The sequence below is a fragment of the Hippocampus guttulatus genome, chromosome 10 (assembly GCF_054856545.1).
Source record: "Hippocampus guttulatus isolate MCC_2025c chromosome 10, RoL_Hgut_1.0, whole genome shotgun sequence".
Lineage (NCBI taxonomy): Eukaryota > Metazoa > Chordata > Actinopteri > Syngnathiformes > Syngnathidae > Hippocampus > Hippocampus guttulatus.
The window spans coordinates 19,530,836-19,558,289 of NC_141270.1; the positions used below are offsets into that span (position 1 = coordinate 19,530,836).

General features: G+C 39.9%; 2 protein-coding genes across 5 annotated transcripts in view; both read left to right on the forward strand.

Annotated features, from left to right (window-relative positions):
• Positions 1-6,791: 6,791 nt before the first annotated feature.
• On the forward strand, positions 6,792-23,989 carry galm (galactose mutarotase). The gene is made up of 9 exons (XM_086122461.1): positions 6,792-6,936; positions 13,227-13,433; positions 13,568-13,722; positions 15,234-15,347; positions 17,948-18,040; positions 18,734-18,815; positions 20,188-20,338; positions 20,416-20,590; positions 21,726-23,989. Exons 2-9 carry the CDS (start codon positions 13,253-13,255, stop codon positions 21,804-21,806), a joined length of 1,032 nt encoding a protein of 343 aa, XP_085978587.1. The 5' UTR covers positions 6,792-6,936; positions 13,227-13,252; the 3' UTR covers positions 21,807-23,989.
• Positions 23,990-25,245: 1,256 nt separating this feature from the next.
• Positions 25,246-27,454, forward strand: part of hnrnpll (heterogeneous nuclear ribonucleoprotein L like) — a 28,129-nt gene continuing 25,920 nt past the window's right edge. For all 4 annotated transcript variants that reach the window (XM_086122371.1, XM_086122373.1, XM_086122372.1 and 1 more), the window contains exon 1: positions 25,246-25,770. In XM_086122371.1, the coding sequence (XP_085978497.1) occupies positions 25,531-25,770 (240 nt within the window). In that variant the 5' untranslated portion in view covers positions 25,246-25,530. The remainder of the gene's footprint in view (positions 25,771-27,454) is intronic.

Sequence of the window (27,454 nt, forward strand, 5' to 3'; positions counted from 1 at the left end):
GTGTCGTGTCCCACCAGAGGGCGCTATTTTGATTTCTTTCCAACATACCGGTAGTTCCAATACAGTACATTTGTACTTGGAGATTGAATCTGTTGTGGAAGATAAAATAAAATATTATCACCTTTATTAGTCCTACACTGGGGAAATATGCATAGTTTCAGTAGCAATGATAACCATACAGGACATTAAAAAATGCTCTCAAGGAGTGCACAGTATGTACTTGTTGCATAATATGCTCAAACATCATAAAATAATCCATTCGCATGTACAAAGTGCAGAAGGCAAATATTCCACTTATAAAGCGACCATGAATACGGGAATTGAATTTTCATCATCAGGGATGGAAATTGACAACACAACACTATTGCTCAAGTGTTTTTTTAACACGTCTCAATCTCATAACCCTGATGACGCAGCTTTGTTTTCTTTAGTATATATCCACAAGGGATTTGTTTGGATGGTGAGGTACATGATAATTGATGATGATTTAATTCTGATTTAAGTTAGAATGTACTCAGTGTGACATTTTGAGGCCATCGGCATTCTTTCTAATTTTCAGTCAACTGGACAAAAGGACTGGAGTACTGTAAAATGGTTTCCCAACTGGGCCTAAAAAAGGCACGGGGTAAATAAGATTACTTTTTCATTCAGAAATTCGGAGCAAACTTTACAAGGAGAGTATTTGAGTACATTTTACTTGCATAGTATTAGTTTGTTTTTAAAAAAAAAAAAGAAGTCACTCAAGGGTCGAAGAACGAGCCCACAACCTTCAGGTTGGGAGACTGCCACTCTATTCTACTACCTGATCCATGCCGCTACTTTGTGTTGAGCTTCTATATTATATATTGGTGTGAAGCAGAATATTTGTACCTCCAAAAGGAAACCAAGTATTTCGGGTCCCCATTTGGAGACACCCGCAAAAGACTAACAGTAGGAGCAGCATGGCACAGGTGGTAATGTGGCAGTCTCCCTCCTGAAAGGCTATGGGTTGGTTCCTCAAATCCTGAGTGGCGCTGGAGCGTCATTGGGATTGACCCCCTAATCAGAGAAAATACACAATGGCTATAATATTCTTCACTTGCAAATAACATATTCAACCATTGTAAAATTAATAAGATAAGAAAAGATAACATAACATAAGATAAGATAAGAAAACATTTGTTTGTTTCAGAATGGAGAAATTCGCAATTTCCAGCAGCAACATTTTGAAAGGAAGAAAGTAGAAAACAAAGTATATGCATGCACAGAAATACATTTAAAAATGAACTGTACACATTACAAAATGAAATATAAAAATATAAAATATAAGCATTTATGTTGCAGACGATGGCTGTGCTATTTAAAGGGGGTGAGTCTAGGTTTTCGGGTGCGTCTCTTCAATAGCTTGACAGCAGTCAGCAGTATACAGGATATTGTAAAATATGCAAAATGCAAAATATAAATTGTAACCCGCTAATAATTAATTGCAAGGCCTGTTACACTTGACATTCCTAAATGGGAGTTGAATAGAGATGGGACATTTGATACTGAGACTCCAAAGCCCTTGTCAGCCGGATGAGACAGATGACTTGGAACAGTGCCTCAAGAGTGCAGATCAAATCTCCCTGATCACGTGCTGATGACATATGAGGCTTGATGCACGCCAACGAAACACCAGAAATTATGAAACTGATTCAAATATTTGGCGCTGTGTAAAGCTGTCAACTGCCCAAAGGAGACGCCAAATGTTCTATCACATCCCATACGGTCCTCCTAAGGCAGTGGAAGTGTCTAGGAGAGGTGAGGGGAGTTTCTGACTGGGTTGTTCAACAAGATCTTAGATGGCGAGAAGATGCCTGAGGAATGGAGGAGACGTGTGCTGGTGCCCATTTTTAAGAACAAGGGAGATGTCCAGAAGAATAAAGTTGATAAGCCATACAATGAAACTATGGGAAAGAGTAGTTGAAACTAAACTGAGAGCAGAAGTGAGCATTTGTGAGCAGCAGTATGATTTCATGCCAAAAAAGAGTACGACAGATGCAGTATTTGCTGGAAGGATGTTGATAGAGAAGTACAGAGAAGGTCAGAGAACTGAATTGTGTGTTTGTAGATGTGGAGAAAGCGTATGACAGGGTGCCCAGAGAAGAACTGTGGTATTGTATGAGGAAGTCTGGGGTGACAGAGAAGTACTGTATGTTAGAGCAGTGCAGGACATGTATGATGACTGTAAGACAGCGGTGAGGTGTGCTGTAGGTGTGAGTGAGGAATTCAAGGTGGAGATGGGACTTCACCAGTGGTCAGCTCTGAGCCCCTTCTTATTCGCTATGGTGATGGACAGGCTGACAGACGAGATTAGACAGGAATCTCCATGGACTATGAGGTTTGCAGATGACATTGTGATCTGTAGTGAGAGCAGGGACTAGTTGGAGGAGAAACTAGAGAGGTGGAGGTTTGTCCTGGAAAGGAGAGGAATGAAGGTCAGTTGCAGCAAGACGAAATACATGTGTGTGAATGAGAGGGACGCAAGTACAAGAGTGAGGTTACAGGGAGAAGAAATAAAGAAGGTGGAGGATTTTAAGTACAATGATCCCTCGCTATTTCGCGGTTCGATTATCGCGGATTCGGTGCATTGCGGATTTTTTCAAACATATTCATAAAAATATATATATATTTTTTTCATATACATGGAGTGCAGTACAGTATATGTTGCTCGATGTGACTCGCTGTTGTTTTGCAGCTTCTCACAGACTGTTTGTGGACTTTTTGCGGACTTTTTTTTGTGTGTAACCAATATGTTAATTGGTCGCTACTTCGCGGATTTTCGTTTATCGCGGGTGGTTTTGGTCCCCATTAACCACGATGAACGAGGGATTACTGTACTTGGGGTCAACTGTCCAGAGCAATAGAGAGTGTGGAAAAGAGGTGAAGAAGCGTGTACAGGCAGGCTGGAACGGCTGGAGAAAAGTGTCATTTGTGATGTGTGATAGAAGAGTTTCAGCTAAGATGAAAGGAGAGGTGTATAAACTGCGGTGAGACCAGCGATGCTGTTTGGATTGGAGACAGTGCCACTGAAGAAAAGGCAGGAGGCAGAACTGGAGGGAGCAGAGATGAAGATTTTGAAGTTCTCTTTGGGAGTGACCAGGTTGGATAGGAACAGGAATGAGTACATCAGAGGGACAACTCATGTTAGAGGTTTTGGAAAGAAAGTCAGAGAGGCCAGACTGAGATGGTGTGGACATGTCCAGAGGAGAGAGAGCGAATATATTGGGAGAAAGGTGCTGAGTCTTGAACTGCCAGGCAGGAGGTCGAGAGAAAGACCAAAGAGGAGGTTTATGGATGGAGTAAAAGATGACATCGAGGTAGCTGGTGTGAGAGAAGAGGATACACAAAACAGGGCTAGATGGAGGAACTGATTCGCTGTGGCAATCCCTGAAGGGAAAAGCCGAAAGGAAAAGAAGAGGAAGAAGACAGACCTCCTAAGGCAGGGGTATAAAACTCATTTATGTTCCGGGCCACATTTTAGTTACCGTTTCCCTTGGAGGGCCGTTATGACTGAAACCATACAAGGAAGTAAAAAATAAAGGCCTATTCAACTAAGATTACGTTATTGTAATGAGGAGTTTGGTAACATGAAAATGCTTACAATATCTCTTTTATTTATTACGTATGAATTTTAAATTTTGGTTCAGATTTTACCAAGCATCATGGAAGGGGACATGTTTGATTTGCTTTCGCGCACCATATAAATTGATGTGGTGGACGAGATCTGCCCCCCAAGCCTGGAGTTTGGCACCTGTGCCCTTAGATGACATGGAAGAAAAAAATTTTTTATCTCGTAATGCTTGCTATCCTCCTGACTACCAGGGTAAAAAATGTTGTCCAATCACATTTATTTTGAAATTCCCCAATCTATGTGAAGTAATTGGACTACGCCAAAATAAATTTTTGAAATCCCACTACATTTTTTAAACAGGCTCAAATACACTTAAAACAACTCAAACAACACTTTAACGTGTTCATAAGAGTCTTATAATTAAAATGCCAACAGCATTTCAAGACAAAATGTGTTTGGTAAAAAGTATTACTTTTCCTCTTCCCATAAAAAGCCTTGCACTGAGGGAAGCCATTTTCTTACTTTTTCTAACCCCTACAAATTTGGTATCATTGGAAAGCACTAAATGTCCTCGTTAAGAGTAACAAAAGGAGTTAATGCGATTAGATGCACTGGGTGGGAGATATTTAGGTTCACAAATGTCCTCTACAGAGGACAAATTTGAACTACTGGTAGTCAGGAGGATATGTCACCAGAGAGGATCCATATTCTCGTGTCCTCGCTTGACAGAAAACCGATTTGATGATTTATGTTGAAATCTTCTCATCTTGCTTCATAGCACACTTGTGTCATATCCAAATCATGTTTATTATAGTCCAATGGGTAACTGGACTTGACATTGAACCATACTACTGGTACAGTGTCAAATGTTGCAACACTTACTGTACGTATGTACATGATGGTCATTAGACAGACACAAGACAAGTGTAAAACTGAATGGATTGGTATTATGTTGGAATACTAATCACTTTGACGATTGTGCTGGCATGACCCTAACTGACCAACAAACGTCACCAGGGTGGTCAACCTGATAAGGCTTTGACTCTTTTTCCAGATCAATACGGCAAAAGGGGCCGCCAAGTGGTCGACTGGTTAGCGAGTCGGCCTCACAGTGCAGAGGTGCAGGGTTTGATTCCTGTGTGGAGTTTGCATTCCTTTACTTAATTGTCAGTGTGTTTGTGTGTACTTGAATCAAGACATGAACTGCTAATTTGGAAAGTCGGCCTTACAGTGCAGAGGTGCAGGGTTCGATTCTGGCTCCGGCCTTCCTGTGTGGAGTTGGCATGTTCTACCCGTGCCTGCGTGGGTGTGAGCGCGGATGGTTGTTTGTCTCTGTGTGCACTGAGATTGACTCGCAACCGGTTCAGGGTGTCCCCCACCTACTGCCCGAAGTCAACTGGGAGAGGCTCCAGCACTCCCGGCGACACTTGTGAGGATAAGGGGATCAGAGAATGGATGGATGGATGTTTAGACGATGTGTTTACATGATTTGGTCAATAGTTTGATTTGTTCCCAAATACATGACGTTAAAACCGGCACATTGATTGCGCTATGAAAATTAAATGAAATGTTACGAGACAAAGTTGTTTGATTTGCAATGACTATGCCGACATTTTCGAGAGGTTCGTATGTCAAGAGCGACATCTATTGGTGAAACTGTAATTTTGAGGAAAAATCGATTGGGTAGATTTTGTACTTTAATATTCACTGTTTTTACATTATGTCCGGAATATTTACATAGTGCCCTATCTGTCCTTGTCTATAGAGGTAGAATATTGAAATGCTAATTTACCTGTGTTTTAAATATAGGCCTACTTACTAACATAATTAATTTAGAATGTCCTATGGTTCAAAATATATGTAACTGTCGAATCCTTGGATATTTGTCTTGTATTTCTGAATAGAGGATCAATGCTTCAATATGTTCAAGGATGAACTCAAGGCCGAGTGAAAGTTTCAGATGATTAACCATCCACCATCAGGAGTAGAGATCAGCCATCAACCTTTGATTCTCTCCTCTTTCATTTAGAACTGCTTCAAGCAACAAAGTGTATGCAGGAAAAAATGGTAAAGATTGCTTCACTGTGAATGTTTTATGTTATGCTATGTGTTGTGTTATATTATTTTGTTATTCTATGTTAACTGTTTTGTAAAATGCTGTGTTACAGCGGCAGCTGTTGTGAAAGCGTTTATGCGCAGGGCACAAAAATTATGAGCACTGGCATGGTTATTACCATCAAATATTAAATGTTATTCACTTTGAGTTAATACAATAATGTCTGTCCCAATACATTTGCTCACTTGAAACGTGCTCTTTCTTGAGTTGTTTAACACAACTAGATGTAAATATTATGACAAAAAAGCTGGACCTCTGAACTTCTGTCTCATATTCGTCTTTTGACCTGAAACCCAAATGCAGTATACTGTACAAAAAAGACAAAGGAATTGATCTTGTCGTTCCAATAACTTTGGAGGGAACTGTACAGTATCATATACTGTACTGTCGTGTCTACGACACACCGTTATATGACCAATTCTGCGCCCTGCAACTCCACTCTGGCATGTGCTGTGGAACAAGGAATCGCGAGAAGGCGCAACAAAAAAAATCGGCCAGAGGATGGCGGCGATACAGTACTGTACGCGGTCGTGTCTTGCCTGGCAGCATTTAGAAGAAAAAGATAGCTCGTGTTGACAACACGGACGTATATATATGAGGGACGCACACTTGGACTCTCGCTGCTGAAGCCAAAGAGCAGCCATTTTGCGTTGCCACCTTAAGACCGAAAACGTCAGTTATTTTTTTCGTTCGTTGTTTGAGGGGCTCGCACTTCAATCGTTCATCAACTATTCCGTTCATAAACCATTCAGCAAAGGTTAGTTTTGCATATATAATCGAATATATGTTTTCTAAAGTACTTTACTTTCATTTCATTAAAGGTTCTGACAAATATTGCATGCAAATCATTGGGTAGCACTCGGGAAAAAAACACCAAAAAGTGGGAATTAATAACTGCATTTTTAACTATGAAATATGAATATACTTAATGATACACTCGTACGCTTCGCATTTTGGTATTTTCACCGCTGAGACAGAAAACGCCGCGGAGAAACCGATGCACTGTCTTCAAGTCAAGTCAAGATGGCCCCCGGTGGCTTTACTTCACGATACGGCACGTAGGTGGTAGTAGTGAGTCCATCATATAAATATATCCGGGGGTTGTCAACGATTCTTGTTTGAAAACTTCCTTACAGACCGTAGTGGAAGAGAAAAAGGAAGTCATGTCCTAAACTACTACAAGAACGAAGAAAGTGAGTTGTGTCTTGACCGGGGTTCCAATTTTAAGGTGAGACGAAAGGGAAAGTGGTTACCTCTGCCAGCTTAACCGTTTTTTTTGACATGATATAACCTATCGATTCGTCCATTTGTCAAGCATTTGTTTGACAATCCTGTCTATGGAACAAAGACTCTAATTTTACATTAAATGCCAAGACCACAAAACGAAAATTTAACAAAAAGTATGATTATACAGGAACGGCTCCATGATTTTTTCGCTCGCTGGACTATAGAGGGGCTTGCCCGATATGATATGAACACAGCGGGGCTGAGAAAACAATTTATGTTCTATATCACAAATTGACGGACCCAGTGTGAAATCTGGAACTGTTTAATTGAACACAAAGCTGATGTGGTCAAAGTGGTGGCTTGTTTCTGCTGTTTTAATGGGAACATATGTTAAACCTGTCATCTGATGGAAGGACGTCTCTCGCATAAACTCCGGTTGTCCTTGTAAGCTTATGTTAAATTATCAATTATTTTCATTTTATATTTGAGCATTCTTTTATGTTAGTTACTTAAATTATATTCTGTTTAATACTTTCTGAAACAGCGGCCCGGTAGTCCAGTGGTTAGCACGTCGGCTTCACAGTGCAGAGGTACCAGGTTCGATTCCAGCTCCGGCCTCCCTGTGTGGAGTTTGCATGTTCTCCCCGGGCCTGCGTGGGTTTTCTCCGGGTACTCCGGTTTCCTCCCACATTCCAAAAGACATGCATGGCAGGCTGATTGGACGCTCTAAATTGTCCCTAGGTGTGAGTGTGGGCGTGGATGGTTGTTCGTCTCTGTGTGCCCTGCGATTGGCTGGCAACTGATTCAGGGTGTCCCCCGCCTACTGCCCGAAGACGGCTGGGATAGGCTCCAGCACCCCCCGCGACCCTAGTGAGGATCAAGCGGTTCGGAAAATGGATGGATGGATGGACTTTCTGAAACATACTTATGTTCCTTGCGTCTGATTGGCTAAAGAGAAGCAGGAAGTGTTTTTGTGACTGAAAGGGGGTGGTGTTCTCGTTCATCCGTTCGGAGGTGCAGACGTTTTTTTTCTCCTTTTAATAAAATGCATTAAGGGATTCCATCTCTCCTTTTGTCATTCGTAAAGTAGAGCTATCCACTGAAAAACAACGAACCCCTCAACTTACATTGGTGGCAGCGGTGGCATATGTTTTGTGTGGCTTTTTGACTCTTTATGCAACGATTTTTTTCTTGCTAATTGTCATCTTGCTAGCCACGTTAATTTTTGCGCTCTACTGAATGGCTGCTGCTAGTCAGTATTTTGGATGAGATTTTGAGGTTTCCTGCAGTTTTATTATTATTTTTCCCCTACCTTCTTTTTGGACATTATTACCGTCATTATTCAACCTTTTTGAGCTCACCATGTCCGATACTGGAGCTTCCATTTGTCAACCCACTGAGATGGCTCATTCTGCTACTACTTCTGTGGCTGCTGCAAATGTTACTTCACCTGGATGCCTCAACGTTGATTCTTTACCAGTTTTTAAAGGAGAGTGGGACGACTGCCTCAATCAGGCGGCCCTGGCCTATAACACCAGATCTCACTCCTCCACGGGATTCACCCGCTTTTTCCTGATACATGGTCGGGAGGCACGGATGCCCGCTGATGTCCTGTTCCTCTCTCATATCCAGTCGTCAATCTCCACACACTCCAGCTGACAAGACAATACAAGTTACTCAAAAGCTGAATTCTGCCTTCGGATCTGCTGCTGTGGACAGAAGGTCTACAGCTCTGCCTGCAGCATTGGCCTCAAGTCCCAGTTCCTTTACACGCCCAGGCCACCGCCATGTTAATTTCAAATACTTTGTTCTGACATGTTACTGGTGCCTTTTTTCCTCCCCTGTATGATGATGTTCATTTATTTTAACCTGGATTTTACGGTTAAGTGATCGAATTAGAAATGAGGACATTTCTCTGGTGGGAGGGGGAAGAATGTAAGCTTATGTTAAATTATCAATTATTTTTATTTTATATTTGAGCAATATATTCTTTTATGTCAGTTACTTAAATTATATTCAATTGAATACTTTCTGAAACATTCTTATGTTGCTTGCGTCTGATTGGCTAAAGAGAAGCAGGAAGTGTTTTTGTGACTGAAAGGGGGTGGTGTTCTCGTTCATCCGTTCGGAGGTGCAGACGTTTTTTTCTCCTTTTAATAAACTGCGTTAAGGGATTCCATCTCTCCTTTTGTCATTCGTAAAGTAGAGCTATCCACTGAAAAACAACAAACCCCTCAACTTACATCCTTATTAACTAAATAATCATTATGGTTCGATCCCCGGCCATTGCGACAATTATCAAAGTGTCTTTGCGCAAGATACCCACTTGCTCCTCATTCGACGTCATCAGTAAGTAAATGATGTAAAACTGAATGTGAAGAGCTTTGAGTACCGAAGGTAGAAAAGCTCTCAACGCGAATACCCATTTTGGACAAACAGTGAAATTTGAGTGTGTGGCCTTGAGTGTGCACTATGCAGGCGTCTCATCGACTCTAAAAACATATTTATTATACATATTGAAGCTTGGAGTAATTTTTTTCACGAGTGCGCGTAGAGCTGGCTGAGTTCAATTTACCAGAATGAGAGCCGCTGTCCCCGGATTCAGCCCGCCCGATTGTGGTGGCCCCGCCTCGTGGGAAGGGGCTACAGGCGGCCGCGGGAGCGCTTGGACGTAAGAATGTGATGACAAATGTGCCGTGCCTTTTCTTTTTTTAACTGTGCTTTTAACTTCTCTCGTGTATACAGTAGTACAATCGTGGGGACTTAATCAACAATGGATACACTACAAGTTGACAAGTTCTCGCGGCTTTTTACTGGACAGTCAAACGATTAATGTCAGTGTTGGGCATTCTTTCCCTGAGACGGAGGTTGCGGACAGACGCCCATTTTGGGGGAGTTGTTGTTGTTATTGTTGTTTTTAAGGGCAGAAGTCGGGTTTCGTCCGTCCCTTTAATCGTTCCAAACCGAGTTAAGTATGTGGTTTCGGGAGTCAAAATAACAAGGCCAGAGTTGAGCCAAACACCGTATTTTCTTAACAGGCTACGAATAGCACAACACCAGTTCGTACGATTCACTTGGTCGCCTTGGTCTGTTGAGAACCTTCGGTTTTCATCTCAACAGTATTTTTATAGCAACACTGACCCCGAGTGTACAGTCAGAGAAAATAAAGGACTGCACCTTCGGACAGTCGGACACCCATTTCACAAACTATCGATCCAGCCATTTAAGAAAGCTGGCTGTAGTTTGTGTGTGTGTGTGTTGACAGGTTTAGACTGTCATGTTGCGTCACTGCGCCGTGTACTGCAAGTGAGGAAGGACATATTACAATAGTGTCAGCAACAAAAGAGGCATTTGAACTGTTAATTTCATGGGAGCCATAAAGTCTTTGGAAATCTAAATTGAATACAAATATTCTTTTCCTTTATCTTGTCAATTCTGTAACAGACGATTGTTGAACCGGGTCAAAGCGATATATCCGCCATATTGTATGTATGTGGCATTAATATTAACCATAAATTCGGCAAATAATATTGTAAAACTGAGATTGGATAATATACGATCAAAAGCAATAATTCCGTATTAATCCACTGAGTCTTTGTTTGATGATACATCTCCAAGGAGGAAGCATATTCACAATTTGCCATGTCCAATACGGCTACGGTGTTGACGTACTCATTACGGCGTCTGTACATGTAATGTAAATTTTGTCTACGATAATACTTGCTTGCAGTTGTCGCAAAAGGCACCATTCAAGATGGGATCAGTAGTGCCCCCCTTGTGACGGGTAATACTCTATCGTTAGCCTCTCTCCCACGGCGTCAGGCACGGATGCTTTTTTTTTTTGGAGGGGTGTGCGGGGGGACTGGGACCGAAGCGCTTTAAAAGATCGGTGACAGAAGACGATTGAACGATGCCGGAAGGGTACCCAGATCGTGGACCAAGGGCGGATCGTTCAAATAGGGTAAAAAATAATGTTTGAAAAACCATGACCAATCGCCACCAAAATTCGCACGCACATCTCCACGCCCACCTCAACCTCTGAAAATAGGTGGATTTTAAACTTTTTACTCCCCATAGTTGTTTACTGTAGAGAAAAAGCTGAATGTGGCTTATTGTTGGAAAACTGCAACCAATCGCCACCAAAGTTCACGTGCACATTTCTATTTATGCCCAAATCGATCGCTAAAAATATCAAAACAATCACTTCAATATTTTAGAGTTGATGAACATTAAGCATTTTGCATGTGAAGCTTGAGTGTCCTACGCCTATGAAGAGGAAGACAGTAATGTCCATAAAATCTCAAATATTGGTGTGATTGTTTGATATTTTCAGACATTAACGTGGGCATGGGTGGGGGCGTGCACATGAATTTTGGTAGCGATTGGTTTTACTTTTCTTCCATTAAGAGACATTAAGTCTTTTCTCTATAGTGAACATTTATGAAGAGGAAATAGGTTAATGCCCATAAAATGCAAAATACAGTGGCGATTGAGTTGATATTTTCACAGGTTGAAGTAGGCATAAGTAGAGATGTGCATGTGAATGCTGATCGCGATTGGTCGTCATTTTCAGACATTAAGCCACATTTAATTTCTTTACATTAAGTGTTTTATCCTTTCCCACTCTTTACTGAATTTTCCCTTGGGGCAATTAGAGCGGCTTATTATAGAGACAGTCAGAGCAAAGGAAAAACAGGATGAGAGTAGGGCTGTAGGATCATAGGATTTATAGCAATTAATTTGCTTTTAGGTCTTTAAACACACTTTAAAAATGATACAAAGATATTTAACACAAAAGGAATGGTGAGCACCAAAATAAGTTGCAACGTTTTATGTTATGTGGTCTGTTATATTATTGTTATTTCATGTAAAATTTTCTATAAAGCGCCTTGTTACAGCTGCAGCTGTTGTGAAAGCGCAACATAATAAAGTTGTATTGTATTGTATTACATTGCACTGTGTCATTACTGTACTGTTATAACATTCATGCTTGTCGGAATACAAACGTCACAGCTCGTGGTGAGTGATATTTTCCACCCCTTTTTATTTGCTTATCGTGGTAGTTTATGGGTAAATATAGCATCTGGAAAAATTTGCTATCTTAATGGGCCTCCCAATAAATTATGTAAACACTACAATACTGACTAAAATGATTTTTTCTGTTATGAACCCAGTCGACTTTTATACGGTAACACCAGGCAAGTTTTTCGGGGAAAATTCTTTATTATGTCATGCTATTAACTGCTCTGCCCCTTGACAAATGTTAGCTATCAAAGCGTAGTAAAATACTTCAAAGCTTAGTGTGACTTGACTCAAGAAACATTTTCGCTGACCTCAATGTAATGTAAGTTTACTCTGTTATGTTTTTCTGGAGTGTTTTGACAACTACTACCGTACTTAGAGTTGTGTGAGTAAGGGGGCTAATGAGAGAGATTCCTGAATCTGTCATTGTAGTGTCAAATTAGGGATTCCTGGTGTGTCGTTGATATCGACCAATATCAGCCATCTCTGGGGGGCCCTCTTTGAGCCACCAGCCAAGAACATCTCATGAGAAGCCCTCTGCAAGGGATTCCCCAAGTGTCGTTGCAGTGCCTTTGGTATATATGCTCGAATAATGTTTCCTGTCTCTCAGGGTCCGAACCGATTGCCTGGGTTTCCTGCCATATTGCGACAGCTTTGATCACTGAGCATAATGTTGTTTGTGCCAATGCATCTGTGTTGTGAGCACATACAGTATTTCAGAACGTTTTGAGACTTTATATCAAACACAATCAGGGACTTCACTCAAATATAAGGGCATATAAATGATAATAACAATTAGGGTTGCTTGGGGAGGAAAATTCCACGTAAATTTCCGATGGCATGTTCGGCTGGGATATGTCATATGATATTCATGTAATGGGGTTAAAAAGTATGTCGCTTCAATGGATTTATTTGCAAGTAGAACATGCAGTGATGAAGATTTTATCGAACAACAAAAATGTGAATGTTGAGTTACAGTATATACTACCCATCCTTCAGCGCAACCCAGTTGACAAAAAATGCACATCTCATCAAAAAAAAAACCAACAAAGTCCCATTCAAAATGTAAATGGGAACAGCCCCTCTCCAATCTCCAAAAAGTCCTATTAATTTTGCAAATTAAAAAAAAGCATGATCAATTTTTGCCTTATTCCAGTTAAAGGTTCGAACTTTCATATAATTTTGCAACCCTAATAGTAACAGTTATTCTAAATATTTATCATGGGGTAATTATATTCCAATAAAAACATGTATTTCCCATGTTTGCAGACGCAGCCACATCTTGTGTGAATAAGATGACGCAAGTCAGAAGTCAGCCATGGGGGCAGTTGTCCAGCAAGGTGGATCTGTGGACGCTCCAGTCCTCTCAAGTGAAAGTGGAGGTCCTGACACTGGGGGCGATCATTAGGTCTGTTCGTAGCAAGGGCAGAGACGGTCAGATGGAGGATGTTGTCTTGGGTTATGATGACCTGGAAGGTAAGCGGTCGGGCTATATAAGTGAGATATATTGTGTGGTTAGGGTTCGTGCATGACTGCTTTAAAATGTGTTCAAGCATGGAAGACAAACTGGATTGTATGACTTAACCAACACACCTGTCTGCTGTTGCCAGGTTACGTGTCAGACAAGCGGTTCTTTGGAGCTGTGGTTGGCCGTGTCGCCAACAGGATTGCTCAAGGACGTTTTGTAGTCGAGGGAAAAACATACCAATTAGAGATCAACAATGGACCTCATGCTCTACATGGAGGCCTCCGTGGCTTCAATAAGGTAAGACAAAATACAAACTACATAACTCACTCCATCAGACTTAATCAGTAATCAGATGTGCTCGGTTAAAAGACGGTTTTCTTTATTTCTATTTGTTCATTCAATTTACTTCTACTTTTTGTCCCCATGCTGTACAGAGAATTCTAAGTAACTGTACACTAATTTTGAGATTAAGAAAAAAAAAATCTAAATAAAAATGGAAAGCTCTACTCAGGTCTGATCTCTATCAATTGAATCTTTTTCTTTTATTCCACATTTCCTATCTATCGAATATTTGTTAGATCAGTTACGAATTATATTCTATCTAGCTAGCTAGCTATTTATAAAATATTTTACTATTTGGAAAATGTTATAGAATATTCACGTATTCAATTAAAATATATTTTTGCTTAGATCCAGAACAATTTGTTTACATAAGAAAATAAGACATTTTCATTAATAATGAACACGCATTTGGTCTCTTTTCTTTTTTTAATTAACGTTTTTATTTTTTCAAATTAATATTGTACGTAGTAGCAAACATTATTCTCTTATCTAGAAACATTTCCAGTAAAACAAACACTAATTAAAAATAAAATAACAAAATATGAAAACATAAAAAATACAAATAAATGAAACGCAATTGAAACTTGGCATCTGTTGTAAGGCATTCCAAAAATATCATAAAAAAATCCATAAACAGCCTTTGTGTTGTGCAAAAAATTTCAGCAGCACTTTGCAATTCAAGCAGAACAGGGATTTTGTTTTGTGGCATCTAGCAAGCAAAAGCATTTGAGCAGGACCTTGGAACATTTGAAAATTAACATTAACAAAATGCTCAGTAAATATTTTCAGTTATTTCGTAAGCCCCCCAATAAAATGGTATGCAGGTATGTGCGCTTCAACTTGTTTTCCCGGGGAGACAATTAACCTCTGTGGCCATGGTGTCAGTACTGTATGTGTCTCATTAGAGCGCAGATGACAGATGAAAAGAATGTAAAGGTGCTATAAAGGTTCTGAATATTTTGCTGAATGATTTGCTCCTGATATTTAACATTTAAAATGCCTCTCTAAAGGGGACTTATTGATAAAGAATAATTTTTTTGTATTCAATGTTATGTGTTATATATAACAAATGCAGGTTTATTGTTTTTATGCTTATTTTTGAAACATACTGTATGTCTTGTTGATAAAGATGTTGCAGATTAGATTTCCTTCAAACACACAAAATCATACCATTGTTTCTTCATCACAAAATAGTTACCATTATTAACTCTGTCCTGGACAGCGGTTTCTACAGTGGACAGCTTATCAGGTTATCAGGCTGCAGGGTCCATGAAAGGGTTAAAAAAATAGTTGGGTTTTTTTTTTTAGAACTTGTGCCTCAAGTGAGGAGGCACAAACAACTTGGTGGGCGGGCCCCGACCCCTATGTGACTTTTCTGCACTGCATTGCTTTGTTTTGTGAATTTTTCTTTTCAGTACTTGTACCTTGCTGAATTGTGATCATCTATCGTATGGTTCTCTGTTTAGGCAATTTGGATTGCTACAGCAGTGAAAGATGGGGTGAAATTGTGTCTTACCAGTCCAGATGGAGACCAGGGCTACCCTGGAACGTTACTGGTCTCTGTTACCTACACACTGCAGGTAAACAACTAGATAGTGGTTACGCCACAGTATCACGACAAACTGCTCTGCTCCAAGATTGAACATTTACCAGATTAAACTACAAACTGCTTCAATTTGCAAGTAGTGGTGCGAATGTCTTGCCAACTGGCGGTTTGGTATGCCTGCAATTTGATTTCCAAGTACACTGATCAACATTTTTGTGCAGAGAAAGGTCCAGCGATTGAAGCGCATTTTGATGTCGCTGAATCCGAAAATGACAAACTCGTTGTGTTTCTAAACGGGCTCTAGTTTATTAGATAATTCATATTTTTGTCTTAAAAAAGTGCTAATTTAACGCAAGTTATATTTTATATATATTAGAGCTGTCAGTTTAGCGCGTTTTTACTGGCATTCATTTAAATGAATTTTAACGGGATTAAATTTTTTCTCGCGAGATTAACGCGGCACACGTCACATCGGATGTTACGTTGCTCTATAAATAAACCAGAAACAAAACAACAAGCGCGCTGCACAGGTCCACGCACATGTTTGTTTTGCCAGCCACGGCAGCGCGAGACACCGAAAACGGATACTTAAAGAGTTTATGAATGGAAAGTTTACTTTTAAAAAGTTGCCAGATTGTTCCACTGACAAGACCAAAGTTACCTGGATGTTTTGCAGTAGTAAATTGTGCTATCATCATAGCACGTAGAGTCTGAAATACCACTTAATGGCTAAGCACACAGCTGATGTGAGTACTCCGCCCCCTCGTCTAAGACAGAAAGCTATGGATCATTTCAAAGCGAAGAAAATGGATAAAACGACGAAGAACAAATTTGCTGAAGCCATAGCTAAATGTATGGCTACTGCATGCAAGGCTGTCAACATTGTCCACAGCCAGACTCAAGCTGAAATCATTCGCATTGCATCTAACGACTCCACTACGGATTGCCAGCGAGAGCCTCCATTACAAGCTATGAACAGAAATTGTACGTAGCGGAGAAGGCTAAGTTACACCAAGCGGGAGAAGACACTGTTTCGGGAGAGAAATAAGAGACTAGGTTGATGAGCCTCTGGTGAATAAAGAGCAGGCATTCTGTTCAGTTCGATGTATGCCACTGATGCGATTGTTACTTGTTTGGAACTATTTTGTGTGGAAGGTTATCGTGTTCCGTGTCCATATAAATAATGGGGGTGGAGCTTCTCTTTGTTCGTCTGACAGCGACGGTGCGCTGAGGCACGTCGAGAGTTCAGCGGTGCAGTCGTAGCGACCATACTGAAAATAAAACGTCTCCCGTGTTGTCATCTAACAAACTGTAGTCATCTGAAATGATGTCTACACAAAACCGTAGAGAAACTTGCGCGCAAGAAGGACCAACAGAATCAACATAGCCTGACTGCTGTGTTCAAAGCAAACTTGAGAAAAACGAAGTATGCAACCATGGCTTAAATCCACTATAGGCTGAGTACTAGTTTACCTTAGATGTGCACTTTATAATTTTATATTGCTCTGTTTTGATTCCATAAAAAGAGCCGTTAAAGCAGCTGTTGTGTGACAAAACATTTTTTTCACTGTTGTTGATGGACAGTAATATTGTGTGAGAGATTATGTGTGAATAACTGCTCCAAGTGAAAAATGTTCATGTAAAATTGAAAATGGAAATTATTTCAGTAAATATTTGCATTTTGCACATAGAAAACTGATTAATGATTCCATGTTGATGAGAGCATTAAAATGGGGGAAAATAGGACAAAAAATATAAAAGGAAATTCAGAAACGATAAAAAATGCATGAGTAATCACGATTAATTTTTAGTCCATTTGAGTTAATTATGACAGTTGCGTTTTAATTAGATTAAATATTTTAATCGTTTGACAGCTCTAATATATATATATATATATATATATATATATACATACATACAAACAAACACACACACATTGGTATTTTCTTTATGCTGCAACTTTGATGACATACTTTTCCTGCTCTTACATTATTCTTTCATTTTGGATGAAATATCATGGAAGATGGCAATCGTTATTGCAGCGATCCTTTCATATGCAAATTATGCATATTATGCAAATACGTATGTGAAAATCAAGGAAAGTTTGAGAAAATTATATTTGTTTCATGTTGTCTTTCATGTCTGATTATGTTCTTAAACTTGAATTATATAGATCAGGCATGTCCATCTCCGGTCCTCACGGGCCGATGTCTTGCCTGTTTTCCATCCATGTATGCACACACACACACACACACACACACACACACACACACACACACACACACACACACACACACACACACACACACACACACACAAAGATTCCATTTAGTACCTCAATCAAATTGTTCATGCAATCGTTCACAATAATGATGGTAGTGGTGGGGAGGTGACAATTTAAAAAAAAAACTGGCATTTCAAGTGTGTGTGTGTGTGTGCGCGCGCGTGTGTGTGTGTGTGTAGACTTATAAAATCAAATGTTTTTTTTTTTAATCAATGCTGATCCGACTAGGATTTCAGGCCAACAATCGGGTAAATGTATTCCTTGAGTTTAAAACCACAATTTTCAATACGTAAACTGATTTGTGTTCCTAAATGTTGAATAATTTTTCACTATTTCTGTATTCTGTACAGGGGGAAACACTAACTGCAGAGTATCAAGCCCAGTCTTCTAAAACAACGCCAATCAATCTCACCAACCACTCCTATTTCAACCTTGCTGGAAAGGTAAAAATACATGTTCGAGGACCTATTTTAAATCTAAAGACTGATTGTTACAAATAATTCCGCAAACGAGCTGAAAAGAGTTCATTGATAATTAATTGACGTGTATGTTCGACAATACGCAAATTGCAGATACTCCAGTGACGTAGTGCTCAAGCATTCATAGTGGAAGCTAGCGGACAAGACAGACGTTAGCCAAAAGCTAACAATTTGACGCTAACCCCGACCCCCGCCAGCCATAATAGATTCATATCAGCAGCGAGGAACAATACAATACAATACATATTTAGTTATACTGTATAGTATAGACTTTTCAGTAGCAGTAAATAGATGCTAATTCTTGAAGTCTAATTTGTTTTCCAGTGTTTAAAGAGTGTTGTTTTGTTAAACTAGGTTTCAATACTTGTGGAACAAAAATATAACCGCATGAAAACTTAAAGTGCAGCTTCATTGTACTGATTGTTGAAAGTCAGTCATCTATCTATTCCTCTTTTGTCCATGCTGTAGTGGGAGTAAAAAAAAGATGAGTACCAAACCATTGCAGGGTTTCCAATGAAATTCTGTGTTGCTGGATATAACCAGATTAATCATCTTAATACTTGGATGGAAAGCATTTGCATTGGCAGCCTGAACTTTGGAGCCCATGGACTTCACCAAATTGTGAATTTTCAAGTTATGTTTTGTGTGTTTGTACAGGCTGCAGATAATATCTACGACCATGAAGTGTCCATCATTGCTCATTCTTACTTGCCAGTGGATGGCACGTCTATTCCCACAGGTAAAACCATTTAATAGTTGTCTGTAAAATGCAACCCAAAATTTCTTGCAGATTATAGCAGATACGAAAATGATCACGCTCAATAGTTACTTGTAGTTGATCTAAACTTTAATTTGCTTGGCTCAGACCGCGAGTTTCACCCTGGATGAGCAAGGCTCAACAAATAAATTGAGTATAAAACAGGGATGGGCAACTGGCAGCGGCTCTTCGTGGCCCCTCAATTAGTTACCACCAAAACAAAGTGCAATTATAAACTCTACCTGCATCTGCGGAGTAGCCATTCCCAGATTTTTTTTTTCAATATTTTAATTTGAAAATGGGGGCAACCCTCCATTTTCATGGTAATTGCATATTGAAGGTCTCTCTCCATTTTAAAAATATTTTTTGGGTCTTAAAATCACTCCCTAATAGCGGGGGTTCACTGTATGGTTTTGAATCGTAATATCTCTAGTCACCTCTAGATAGCAGACATCATTTAGAACGTGAGTATGTAAAATAATTTTTGGCAGATTCGGAATGACATGCGGGGCAAAATTAGCTACAGGAATAGTTTAGAATTTTTTTAATGGATTTGATTTTTGTGAAAAAAAAATGCGCAAAATGAGTTCTTGTACATACTGTTGGTTTGCTGTTCAGTAGGCATGGGCTGATATGTTTGCACGGTTTGAGAACCGTTAGCCCAAAATCTTCTGTCTCACGTTATTAAAATTACAGCTTTAAGATGTCTTTTTTTTTTAAATGTGACATTTTGAAATGTGTGCATAAAGCCTTTTGTTTAGGTCTGACACTAAATTTCAGTTTTTATTGCTTTAAATGCATTTTCAGGCCGAGCTGAGCTGGTTTTCTGAAGTTGCATGTTTCTTCATCTGGATTAGTTGCATGATGGAATTAATGTTCATTTAGGCTTCAGGATGTCAACCTGTCTCTCTCTCTCTCTGAACATACAGTATATTCTCATATATTCTATATTCTCTGAGAGAGAGAGAGAATACTGTCCCCTTTAGGAAAGAAAGAAGGAAATAAAGAAATGACATTCTTATGTTTTCATTTTTCTGAGTACGTCACAATGTCCCAGAAGGGGTGGGTGGGGAGAGGCAGAACCTCTCGTCATTAACTTTAGAGAGGCGACTCGTTAAGTGATCTCTGCAAACAGCCAATCGTATTGCAGCTGCTTACAAGTCCCCGCAAAAACCAAAAGAAAACATAATTCCCGGTGACTGACAATTTTAGCGGTAATCGAAACTTTGACTTTTTAAAACCAGGGTAAACCGTCAAACCGACTATTGTAGGATGAAAACATTGTTTCGTCATTCACCAGGTTCTTCATTTAGATTTACCATTCAGAAAGTAAACATTTTTGTTCCATCTCCAGGTGAAATCAAAGTCGTGGATGGCTCACCCTTTGACCTCAGGCAAGCTGTTCTGATTGGTCCTCTGCTAAAGAAAGTTCCAGGTGGGGGATTTGACCACAACTTTTGTCTGTCGTCACCTGGAGAGCCATGGACTGAGAGGGTTGCTGCTAGGTTAGCCTCATCGTTATGAAAAACGCAGACACATCCTCGACATTTGTTTGTCTCACATTGCCACCCTGTAATTTCAGGGTTTCTCACTCAGCCAGCGGTCGCATTTTAGAGGTTTCAACCAGCCAACCAGGAATCCAATTCTATACAGCTAACGTCTTGGATGGCTCTATCATCGGTAAAGGTGGAGTTCAATATGGGAAACACTGCTCTTTCTGTTTGGAGACACAGAATTGGCCGAATGCTGTCAACCAGGTATGCAATTCACTCAGAAGAACACATTGTGAGCTCTATTAAATGCAACGCTGTTTGTAATGCGCTACTTGAAATGATCAATTTGTAGTACCAGGAAATGAAGTTGAGCAGACTCGCTATCGTACTGTGTTAAACGAGACCCTCAAAATTGGTGTCCAAAGAAATTTTTCAGAGGAGTGATCAAATATTCATGATGATTGAGGATAAATTCAAATACTAGAATCACCTTTTGACCAGAGCTGAGCAGTTATTGAAAATAATCTAATTGTAACCCCCCGCCCCCCCCCCCCATCACACAAAATTGCAATTGCGTTTTGCAAATTTTTTTTTCAAGGTCCTTTTCTCAAGAGTTCATCTTTATGAAGCAAAAAATATTAGCGATGCGCCGTTAATTAAAGGACCAGACCGATATCGGGGTGAAAAATTGACCTGTATAGTCTGATATCAGCAAAATTAGATCCACATTGAACACTGCCCCAAATACAATAACGATGAAGTGTCAGTGAGCAATTTGTTAGCAATTTGTTAACACGGCTTTAGTATTCCCAGAGGTTTATTTGAACCAAGCTTTCAGCTGCGCCCAATTTCACGTTCAACCAGCCAAAGTCTCCTTGAGTCCAAAAACAATATTTATTTCTAAATATTGAAACTTGGGGTAAAAAGTCTCATAAGCGCACACAGCGCTCGCTGGGTCCCATTCACTTGATTCAAAGCCGCTGGCTCGGCGGTCACCCGGTCCAAGAGCTGGGGCACTACCGGAGACTGATAACAACCGTGCCATGGCTTTTAACTGGACTTTTACCTTCGTTGCTGAATACTATAATCGTATGGACCTAATCAACATTGTGTCAGCCCATCTCATCTGTTGTAAATATCGTTTCATAGTTGGAATTTGTGTGTTCAAGCCGCATTGAATGTCTGTTCTCTAGTGTCAGTTTGAGTCATCCAGAACAAAGACAAAATCAAGTCTCAAATAAATAATCACCAAAAAGATAGTCCTGTTATTTTTTTCTTCCATTATTACCTGCACACACCTCCACCTTGTATGCAAAAGTGGCTTGGTGGAACAACCTCAAAAGTGCACTAATATTCAGTCGCAATAAAATAATAACAGTCGCTTTGTGTCTTTTATTAGGCTTCATTTCCTGGCTGCCTTCTTCATCCTGGCGAAGAATATCGACACGTGACTCGTTACACATTCACTTGTGCTGACTGAGTTGGTTGATGCTTCACAGATTGTTTGATCCCTGTGATAACTATGTTCATTGACATGAGGCCTGGAAGTATATCTAATGTACATTCCATTTAATGACTTTTTTGTATGCATATGATTTGCCAATCCCTGAAATATTCTGTCAATTTGTATCGCATTGTTTTGTGTGCAACTCTTCAGTAAAGAGTGTTCAACATCTTCACAGTGAACTTCCCAGAACAGGAAGTGGCATTTTATGGGAAAGAAGCACTTTCTTTGTCATTTTGAAATCTGTATCTGTGAAATATTGTACGTTTTTAATACTCCTTTCAATCATCCATCCATCCATCCATCCATCCATCCATTTTCCGTTTATCTTCCCAAGGGTTATGGGGCGTGCTCAGTGGCTATTCAAAAAAACACATCATTTGATAATCATGCATTGGATGAAAAATAATTCCCAATAGCTCACAAATTACAAAAACTAAACTGTAATAGTGTCTGTTAGTAATTGAACTATATGAACATGACCCATACTGTATAGAGTAAAGCAAAGTGTCAAACATACGGCCCGCGGGCCGGAACCGGCCCTCGAGGAGGATTGATCAGGCCCGCAGGACAATTTAAATGTGAAAAAAATGCATAAAAGACAATTTTAATAAAATGCAATTCATGGATTATCCACTAGGGGCATACTGCTTTCTCTTTAGTTTGTAAAGTGCAGGCAGGAATTACATTTAGATTTTATTTGCACATGTGTAAATGGTTCAAAATTTCCTTTCTTTAGAAATCTCGTTTCATCTTAAAATGCATGACTATATTTTTCAATAGCAATTACTTGTTCAAAGTTTTGTGCCTTTGTACAATCAGTGGGATCAGTTGCAATGCATAAATGATCAAAGTAAATTGCACATTTGTCAAAGGAAATCAAGGTGTTTCGTGAAATGTTTTATAAAAGATATGTTCATGAAATGTCAACATTTTCCAAATGTTTTTGCGCTTCACAAAACCAAAACAAAGGAAAGACATGATATTTTGGATATTTTTTGTATGGTATAATTTTAATGGTCCGGCCCACTTGACATCTGCCGAGGCCGTATGTGGCCCACAATGTCAAATAAGTTTGACACCGCTGCAGTAAAGTGTACGAATACTGTACTATATAAGGGGACCTTGAGGAAGATGATCAGAACATGATGGCACCATCATGGAGTTTTTTGAGGTGGCTCTATGGTCCATATTGCTTGTGCTAGAATGTCCATGAATGTTATCTTTTTTAATTTACCGGTACTTATTTTGGGGTGTGAGGTGGGGTATGACCAGTGGCGTCGTTAGCCCTATTTTAAGGGGGCTGAACTCTCTCTAGAATGTTTTAAGCACCTCTAAATGATTTGTAGCATTGAAATATGTATATATATATATATATATACAGTATATATATGTATGTATATATATATATACTGTATATATATGTGTATGTATGTATAAGATAAGAAAACCTTTTAGTCTCGCAATGGAGAAATTCCCAATTCACAGCAGCAAAGTTATGAAAGGAAGAAGTAGAACAACAAAATATAGGAGCTGCTGGAAAGGCAGCCACTCTCGCGGCGCCATTTTGAAGTCAAAATAACAAAAATAACACAACACAACACATAGGACACAGACAGTCGTGCAATCTTCACCACTTTTCTGCATACATTTTGTTGTCTGAAGCAGTTATAGATGAAATAGGAGAGGATCAAAGTGTCCTTTCACCAGTGGATCAGAGACGTCATGCTGAAAATGTGCACACGTCTGCTACAAGCGAAGTTTTGAAAGCAAACACGAAGCTGTAGCGTCCATTGACGAAAAGAGATTCATTCACTTCTCCTGTCCCACGTAATCCGCTTCAAACTCCAAGCCGCGACTCCCAGTTCCAAATCCGCATCGGCGCTATATATGTATGTATAATCCAGAAAATTACATTAAATACTCACCCAATATTTTGTGTGATTATAATCATGATCAATGGGTTTCCCTTTGCCTCCTTTTGTGGTAAATTGCTTAAATGCCTTTTTTTGCTTGATTGAGTGTAATGTAATGAAATATTGAATTTGTGTATGAGATTGTAACGATATATAAATGTGCCAGAGCGTGTGCTAAAGTACTGCATGTACATATGCTGTCGGCATATGTACACAATACAATAAAAATCATATGTACGCATAGTTGTAAGTGCAGTTGTATACTGCATATGGGCAGGTTGATGTATTGACTTTTTTTCCTTTTCTTGTTGGGATGTACCACATGAATAACCCGTTATTGTATTAATATGAAACAAGTCAAAATACACACAAACAAGGACTAGGACTAGATAAATTCTTTACTTCTTCCTACTCCTCTTGTAAACATGTAGCAGTGCTTAATTATGACCATTTGTTTTTTTCTGCTTTAAAGCGTTTTACTTGATACTGAAATATTTCCTGTCATCTGTGTATATGTTCAATAAACACACAAACAAGCACACAACAAATAGGAGGGGAAAAACACAGAGGCCCTGATTTACCTGTGGTCCCTATCTTTGTTTCTCTCCAAAGCATCCCTCCCCCAACCCAGGTTTGGATTCTAAAACACATTTCCCACTTAAAAAATGCATTATTTTGACTGGTCTGACATAGAAAGAGAAAGAATAGCAAGAACGTGTGGCTAAACACTATGATTCAAACCTCTTTCATCTATTACTGCTTCAAACATCAAAGTGAATGGAGGAAAAGTGGTTAAGATGACACGACTGTCGTCTGTTTTATGTGTTGTGTTGTATTATTTTGTCATTTTGTGTTACGTGTTCTTTTGATGGCGGCGCGGGCACCCGCAGCGGCTCCTCTTGTTGTCTGTTAAGAAGGAGGAAATTTCATCTGTGCTGTATGTTACACAGACAGCACATTTGACAATAAAGTTGTACTTGACTTGTTTTGAAAATAGCAATGTGAAACTGCAATACATTAAGTTAAGAGTAAAAAAAAGAAATAGAGTGAATCCGCAATAACTGAACTGCAAAGTAGCGAGGGAACACTGTCATCTTGAAAACATATTTTCTGTGTTTGTGTGCTGAATTAAAATAACACTTCAAATCTAATGGTGACTTTAAACCTTTCCACGGTATAGTTTTCCTTTTAAATCTATCCATCTGTGCATCTCCTGGGACCTAAATACGACTTTCCGACCATGAAACCTGGCGACACCTCTGATTATCACTGCGGTCAAGCCAGCCTCCACTCGCAAAATTGAAGTCAAGTGAGCCGCCACTGCGATTGCCAGTGCTCTGCATTACGGTAGTGTGCCGCCAGCGAACGGCTAGCGAGCGGCGTTGGCCACTTTCAAAATAAAAGTTATACGTTTATTAATTTCTTTTAACCCGAACAAATGACGTTTATGCACGAGTGGTGGCTCTTTTATTTTGAAGGTGGCCAACGCCGCTCGCTGGCGGCACACTACCGTAATGCAGAGCACTGGCAATCGCAGTGGCGGCTCACTTGACTTCAATTTTGCGAGTGGAGGCTGGCTTGACCGCAGTTGATTATCACACAACAGTTTCGATTTCTTCCCTGCTTGCGCCGTGCAAACCCCTTTAAGCCTAATAAGGGAGACGCGCAAACACTGGCCAATCGCCCGCTGTATTTCCAAAGCGCATAATCAGGTTAACCAATAAAACAGCGCGGGGCGGAATAAACCTCTCACACATTTTCATCAAATCACCTGGATATCAACCATGGACGAGTCTCCCTATCAGTCAGTAGACACTGCGTCCATGTCGACAAAGATTGGAGCGAGCCAGCGCAAGGATTGCGGCTATGGAAGAGCATCCAAGCGCCTGAAAACTGATGGCGAGGCTGTAGCAGACGTGAGAGGGGGCGGTAAGGACCTCGAGGAGGGTGAGCAGGATTCGGACTCCAGCTCTGATGTCGATTTAGCAGCGGACAACCGGGCCCAAAACGTAGCAGGACGTGAGGTAAGGAATGATAACCGTATTCTCTTGAAGCAGTACACAAATAGATTGTAATGAAACGAAGCAGTGTCGGCGGTGCGATTGTCTACAGGTTCATTCATGTTATTACTGTGTGTGTTACAGGGATGCTTATTGAGCATATCAAACGAACATTTGAAGCATAAATGAGTTATGCATATATGTTTAATGCGTGTGTTTTACACACACGCACACAGATAGATAGTGCGGAGTACACGTTCTCCCCGTGTCTGCGTGGGTTTTCTCCGGATACTCCCGTTATACTGTATATATCTACGATTGGCTGTCAGTCAGTTCAAGATATATTCCACCTACTGCTCGAAGACAGCTTCAGCACGCCCTCGACTCTCTTGAGGACAAGCTGTTCGGGAAAATGGATGGATATAGATATATATGTTTTTATTATCATTGTTGTTGCATTAACCTACAAAAAATGAGCTCCACAAATGGTCCTGAAATGAAGTAATACATTTGCAATATACACACAGATCACAAAGCTAGAATTTTCTAGCTCTGGGCAATAGTACTGTATATTCCAATTTTTGACCAAAGTCTGCTGGGATAAGCTTTCAGGTAATCCGGAATAGGATCCACAGTGTAGGACAGGTCTGTCTAAGTCATTTTTGTCGTGGGCCAACTTTTAGTTACAGTTTCCCTTGGGGGGCATTATAACTGAAACCATATTAAAAAAGTCAATAATAATGGTTTATTCAACCATTGTTTAAGTAACTGTAATGAGGTGTTTGGGAACAAGAAAATGCTTACAATATGTCTCTTATTGATTACATATAAGAATTTAAAATTTTGGTCGCGATTTTAGCAAGCAGCATGGAAGTTGACATAATAGATTTGCTTTCGCGGGCCAGATAAAATGATGTGGCGGGCCAGATCCGGGCCTTGAGTTTGACACCTGTGGTGTAGGAAATCGATGGTGGAAGGATGGATCGATGCATGGATGGAATTTCTGAGATTATCAGAATAATCAATTAGGCATTCATAATAAAGACCCAATGAGAAGATGAGACACTGGATTCTGGTACCAAATCTTGCGAGGGTGAAACGAGGAGAAGGTTTTAGTTCTTTGCACGTCACCCACGGATCTCCCCGCTCTCATTTATTTCTCATTGGGAATCTATTGATTGGCTGGCAACCGATTCAGGGTGTCCCCCGCCTACTGCCCGAAGACAGCTGGGATAGGCTCCAGCACCTCCCGCGACCCTAGTGAGGATCAAGCGGTTCGGAAAATGGATGGATGGATGGGAATCTATTACATGGGTGTGTCCAACCTAAAGAGTGAGGGCTGTTGAAGACACACTGAACTTGTTTGACTATGTTTGTGTGTATATGTGAGTGAAAAGTACATAGATGTGTGCAATCACCAAGTAAGTTGCAGCTGGTGTTGACAGCTCCATCCACATCTGACTTTGCTTTTGTTTTGTCTTATTACCTTACCTCTTTCCAGCCACATTCTCGGAACGGTGGTTGTGGCCCTTAACTGTCACGCAGTGCACTAAGCATTCTTTATTATAAGTATGAACATATATTTATTAAGAGCATAAGCACTCTCATTTATTAAGAGTATAAGTATAAGTATTTTTCATTGCAAGCATAACCAATTCATCATTATTAATATGCAAATGTATGATAACTAAAATACATAATTATTCCT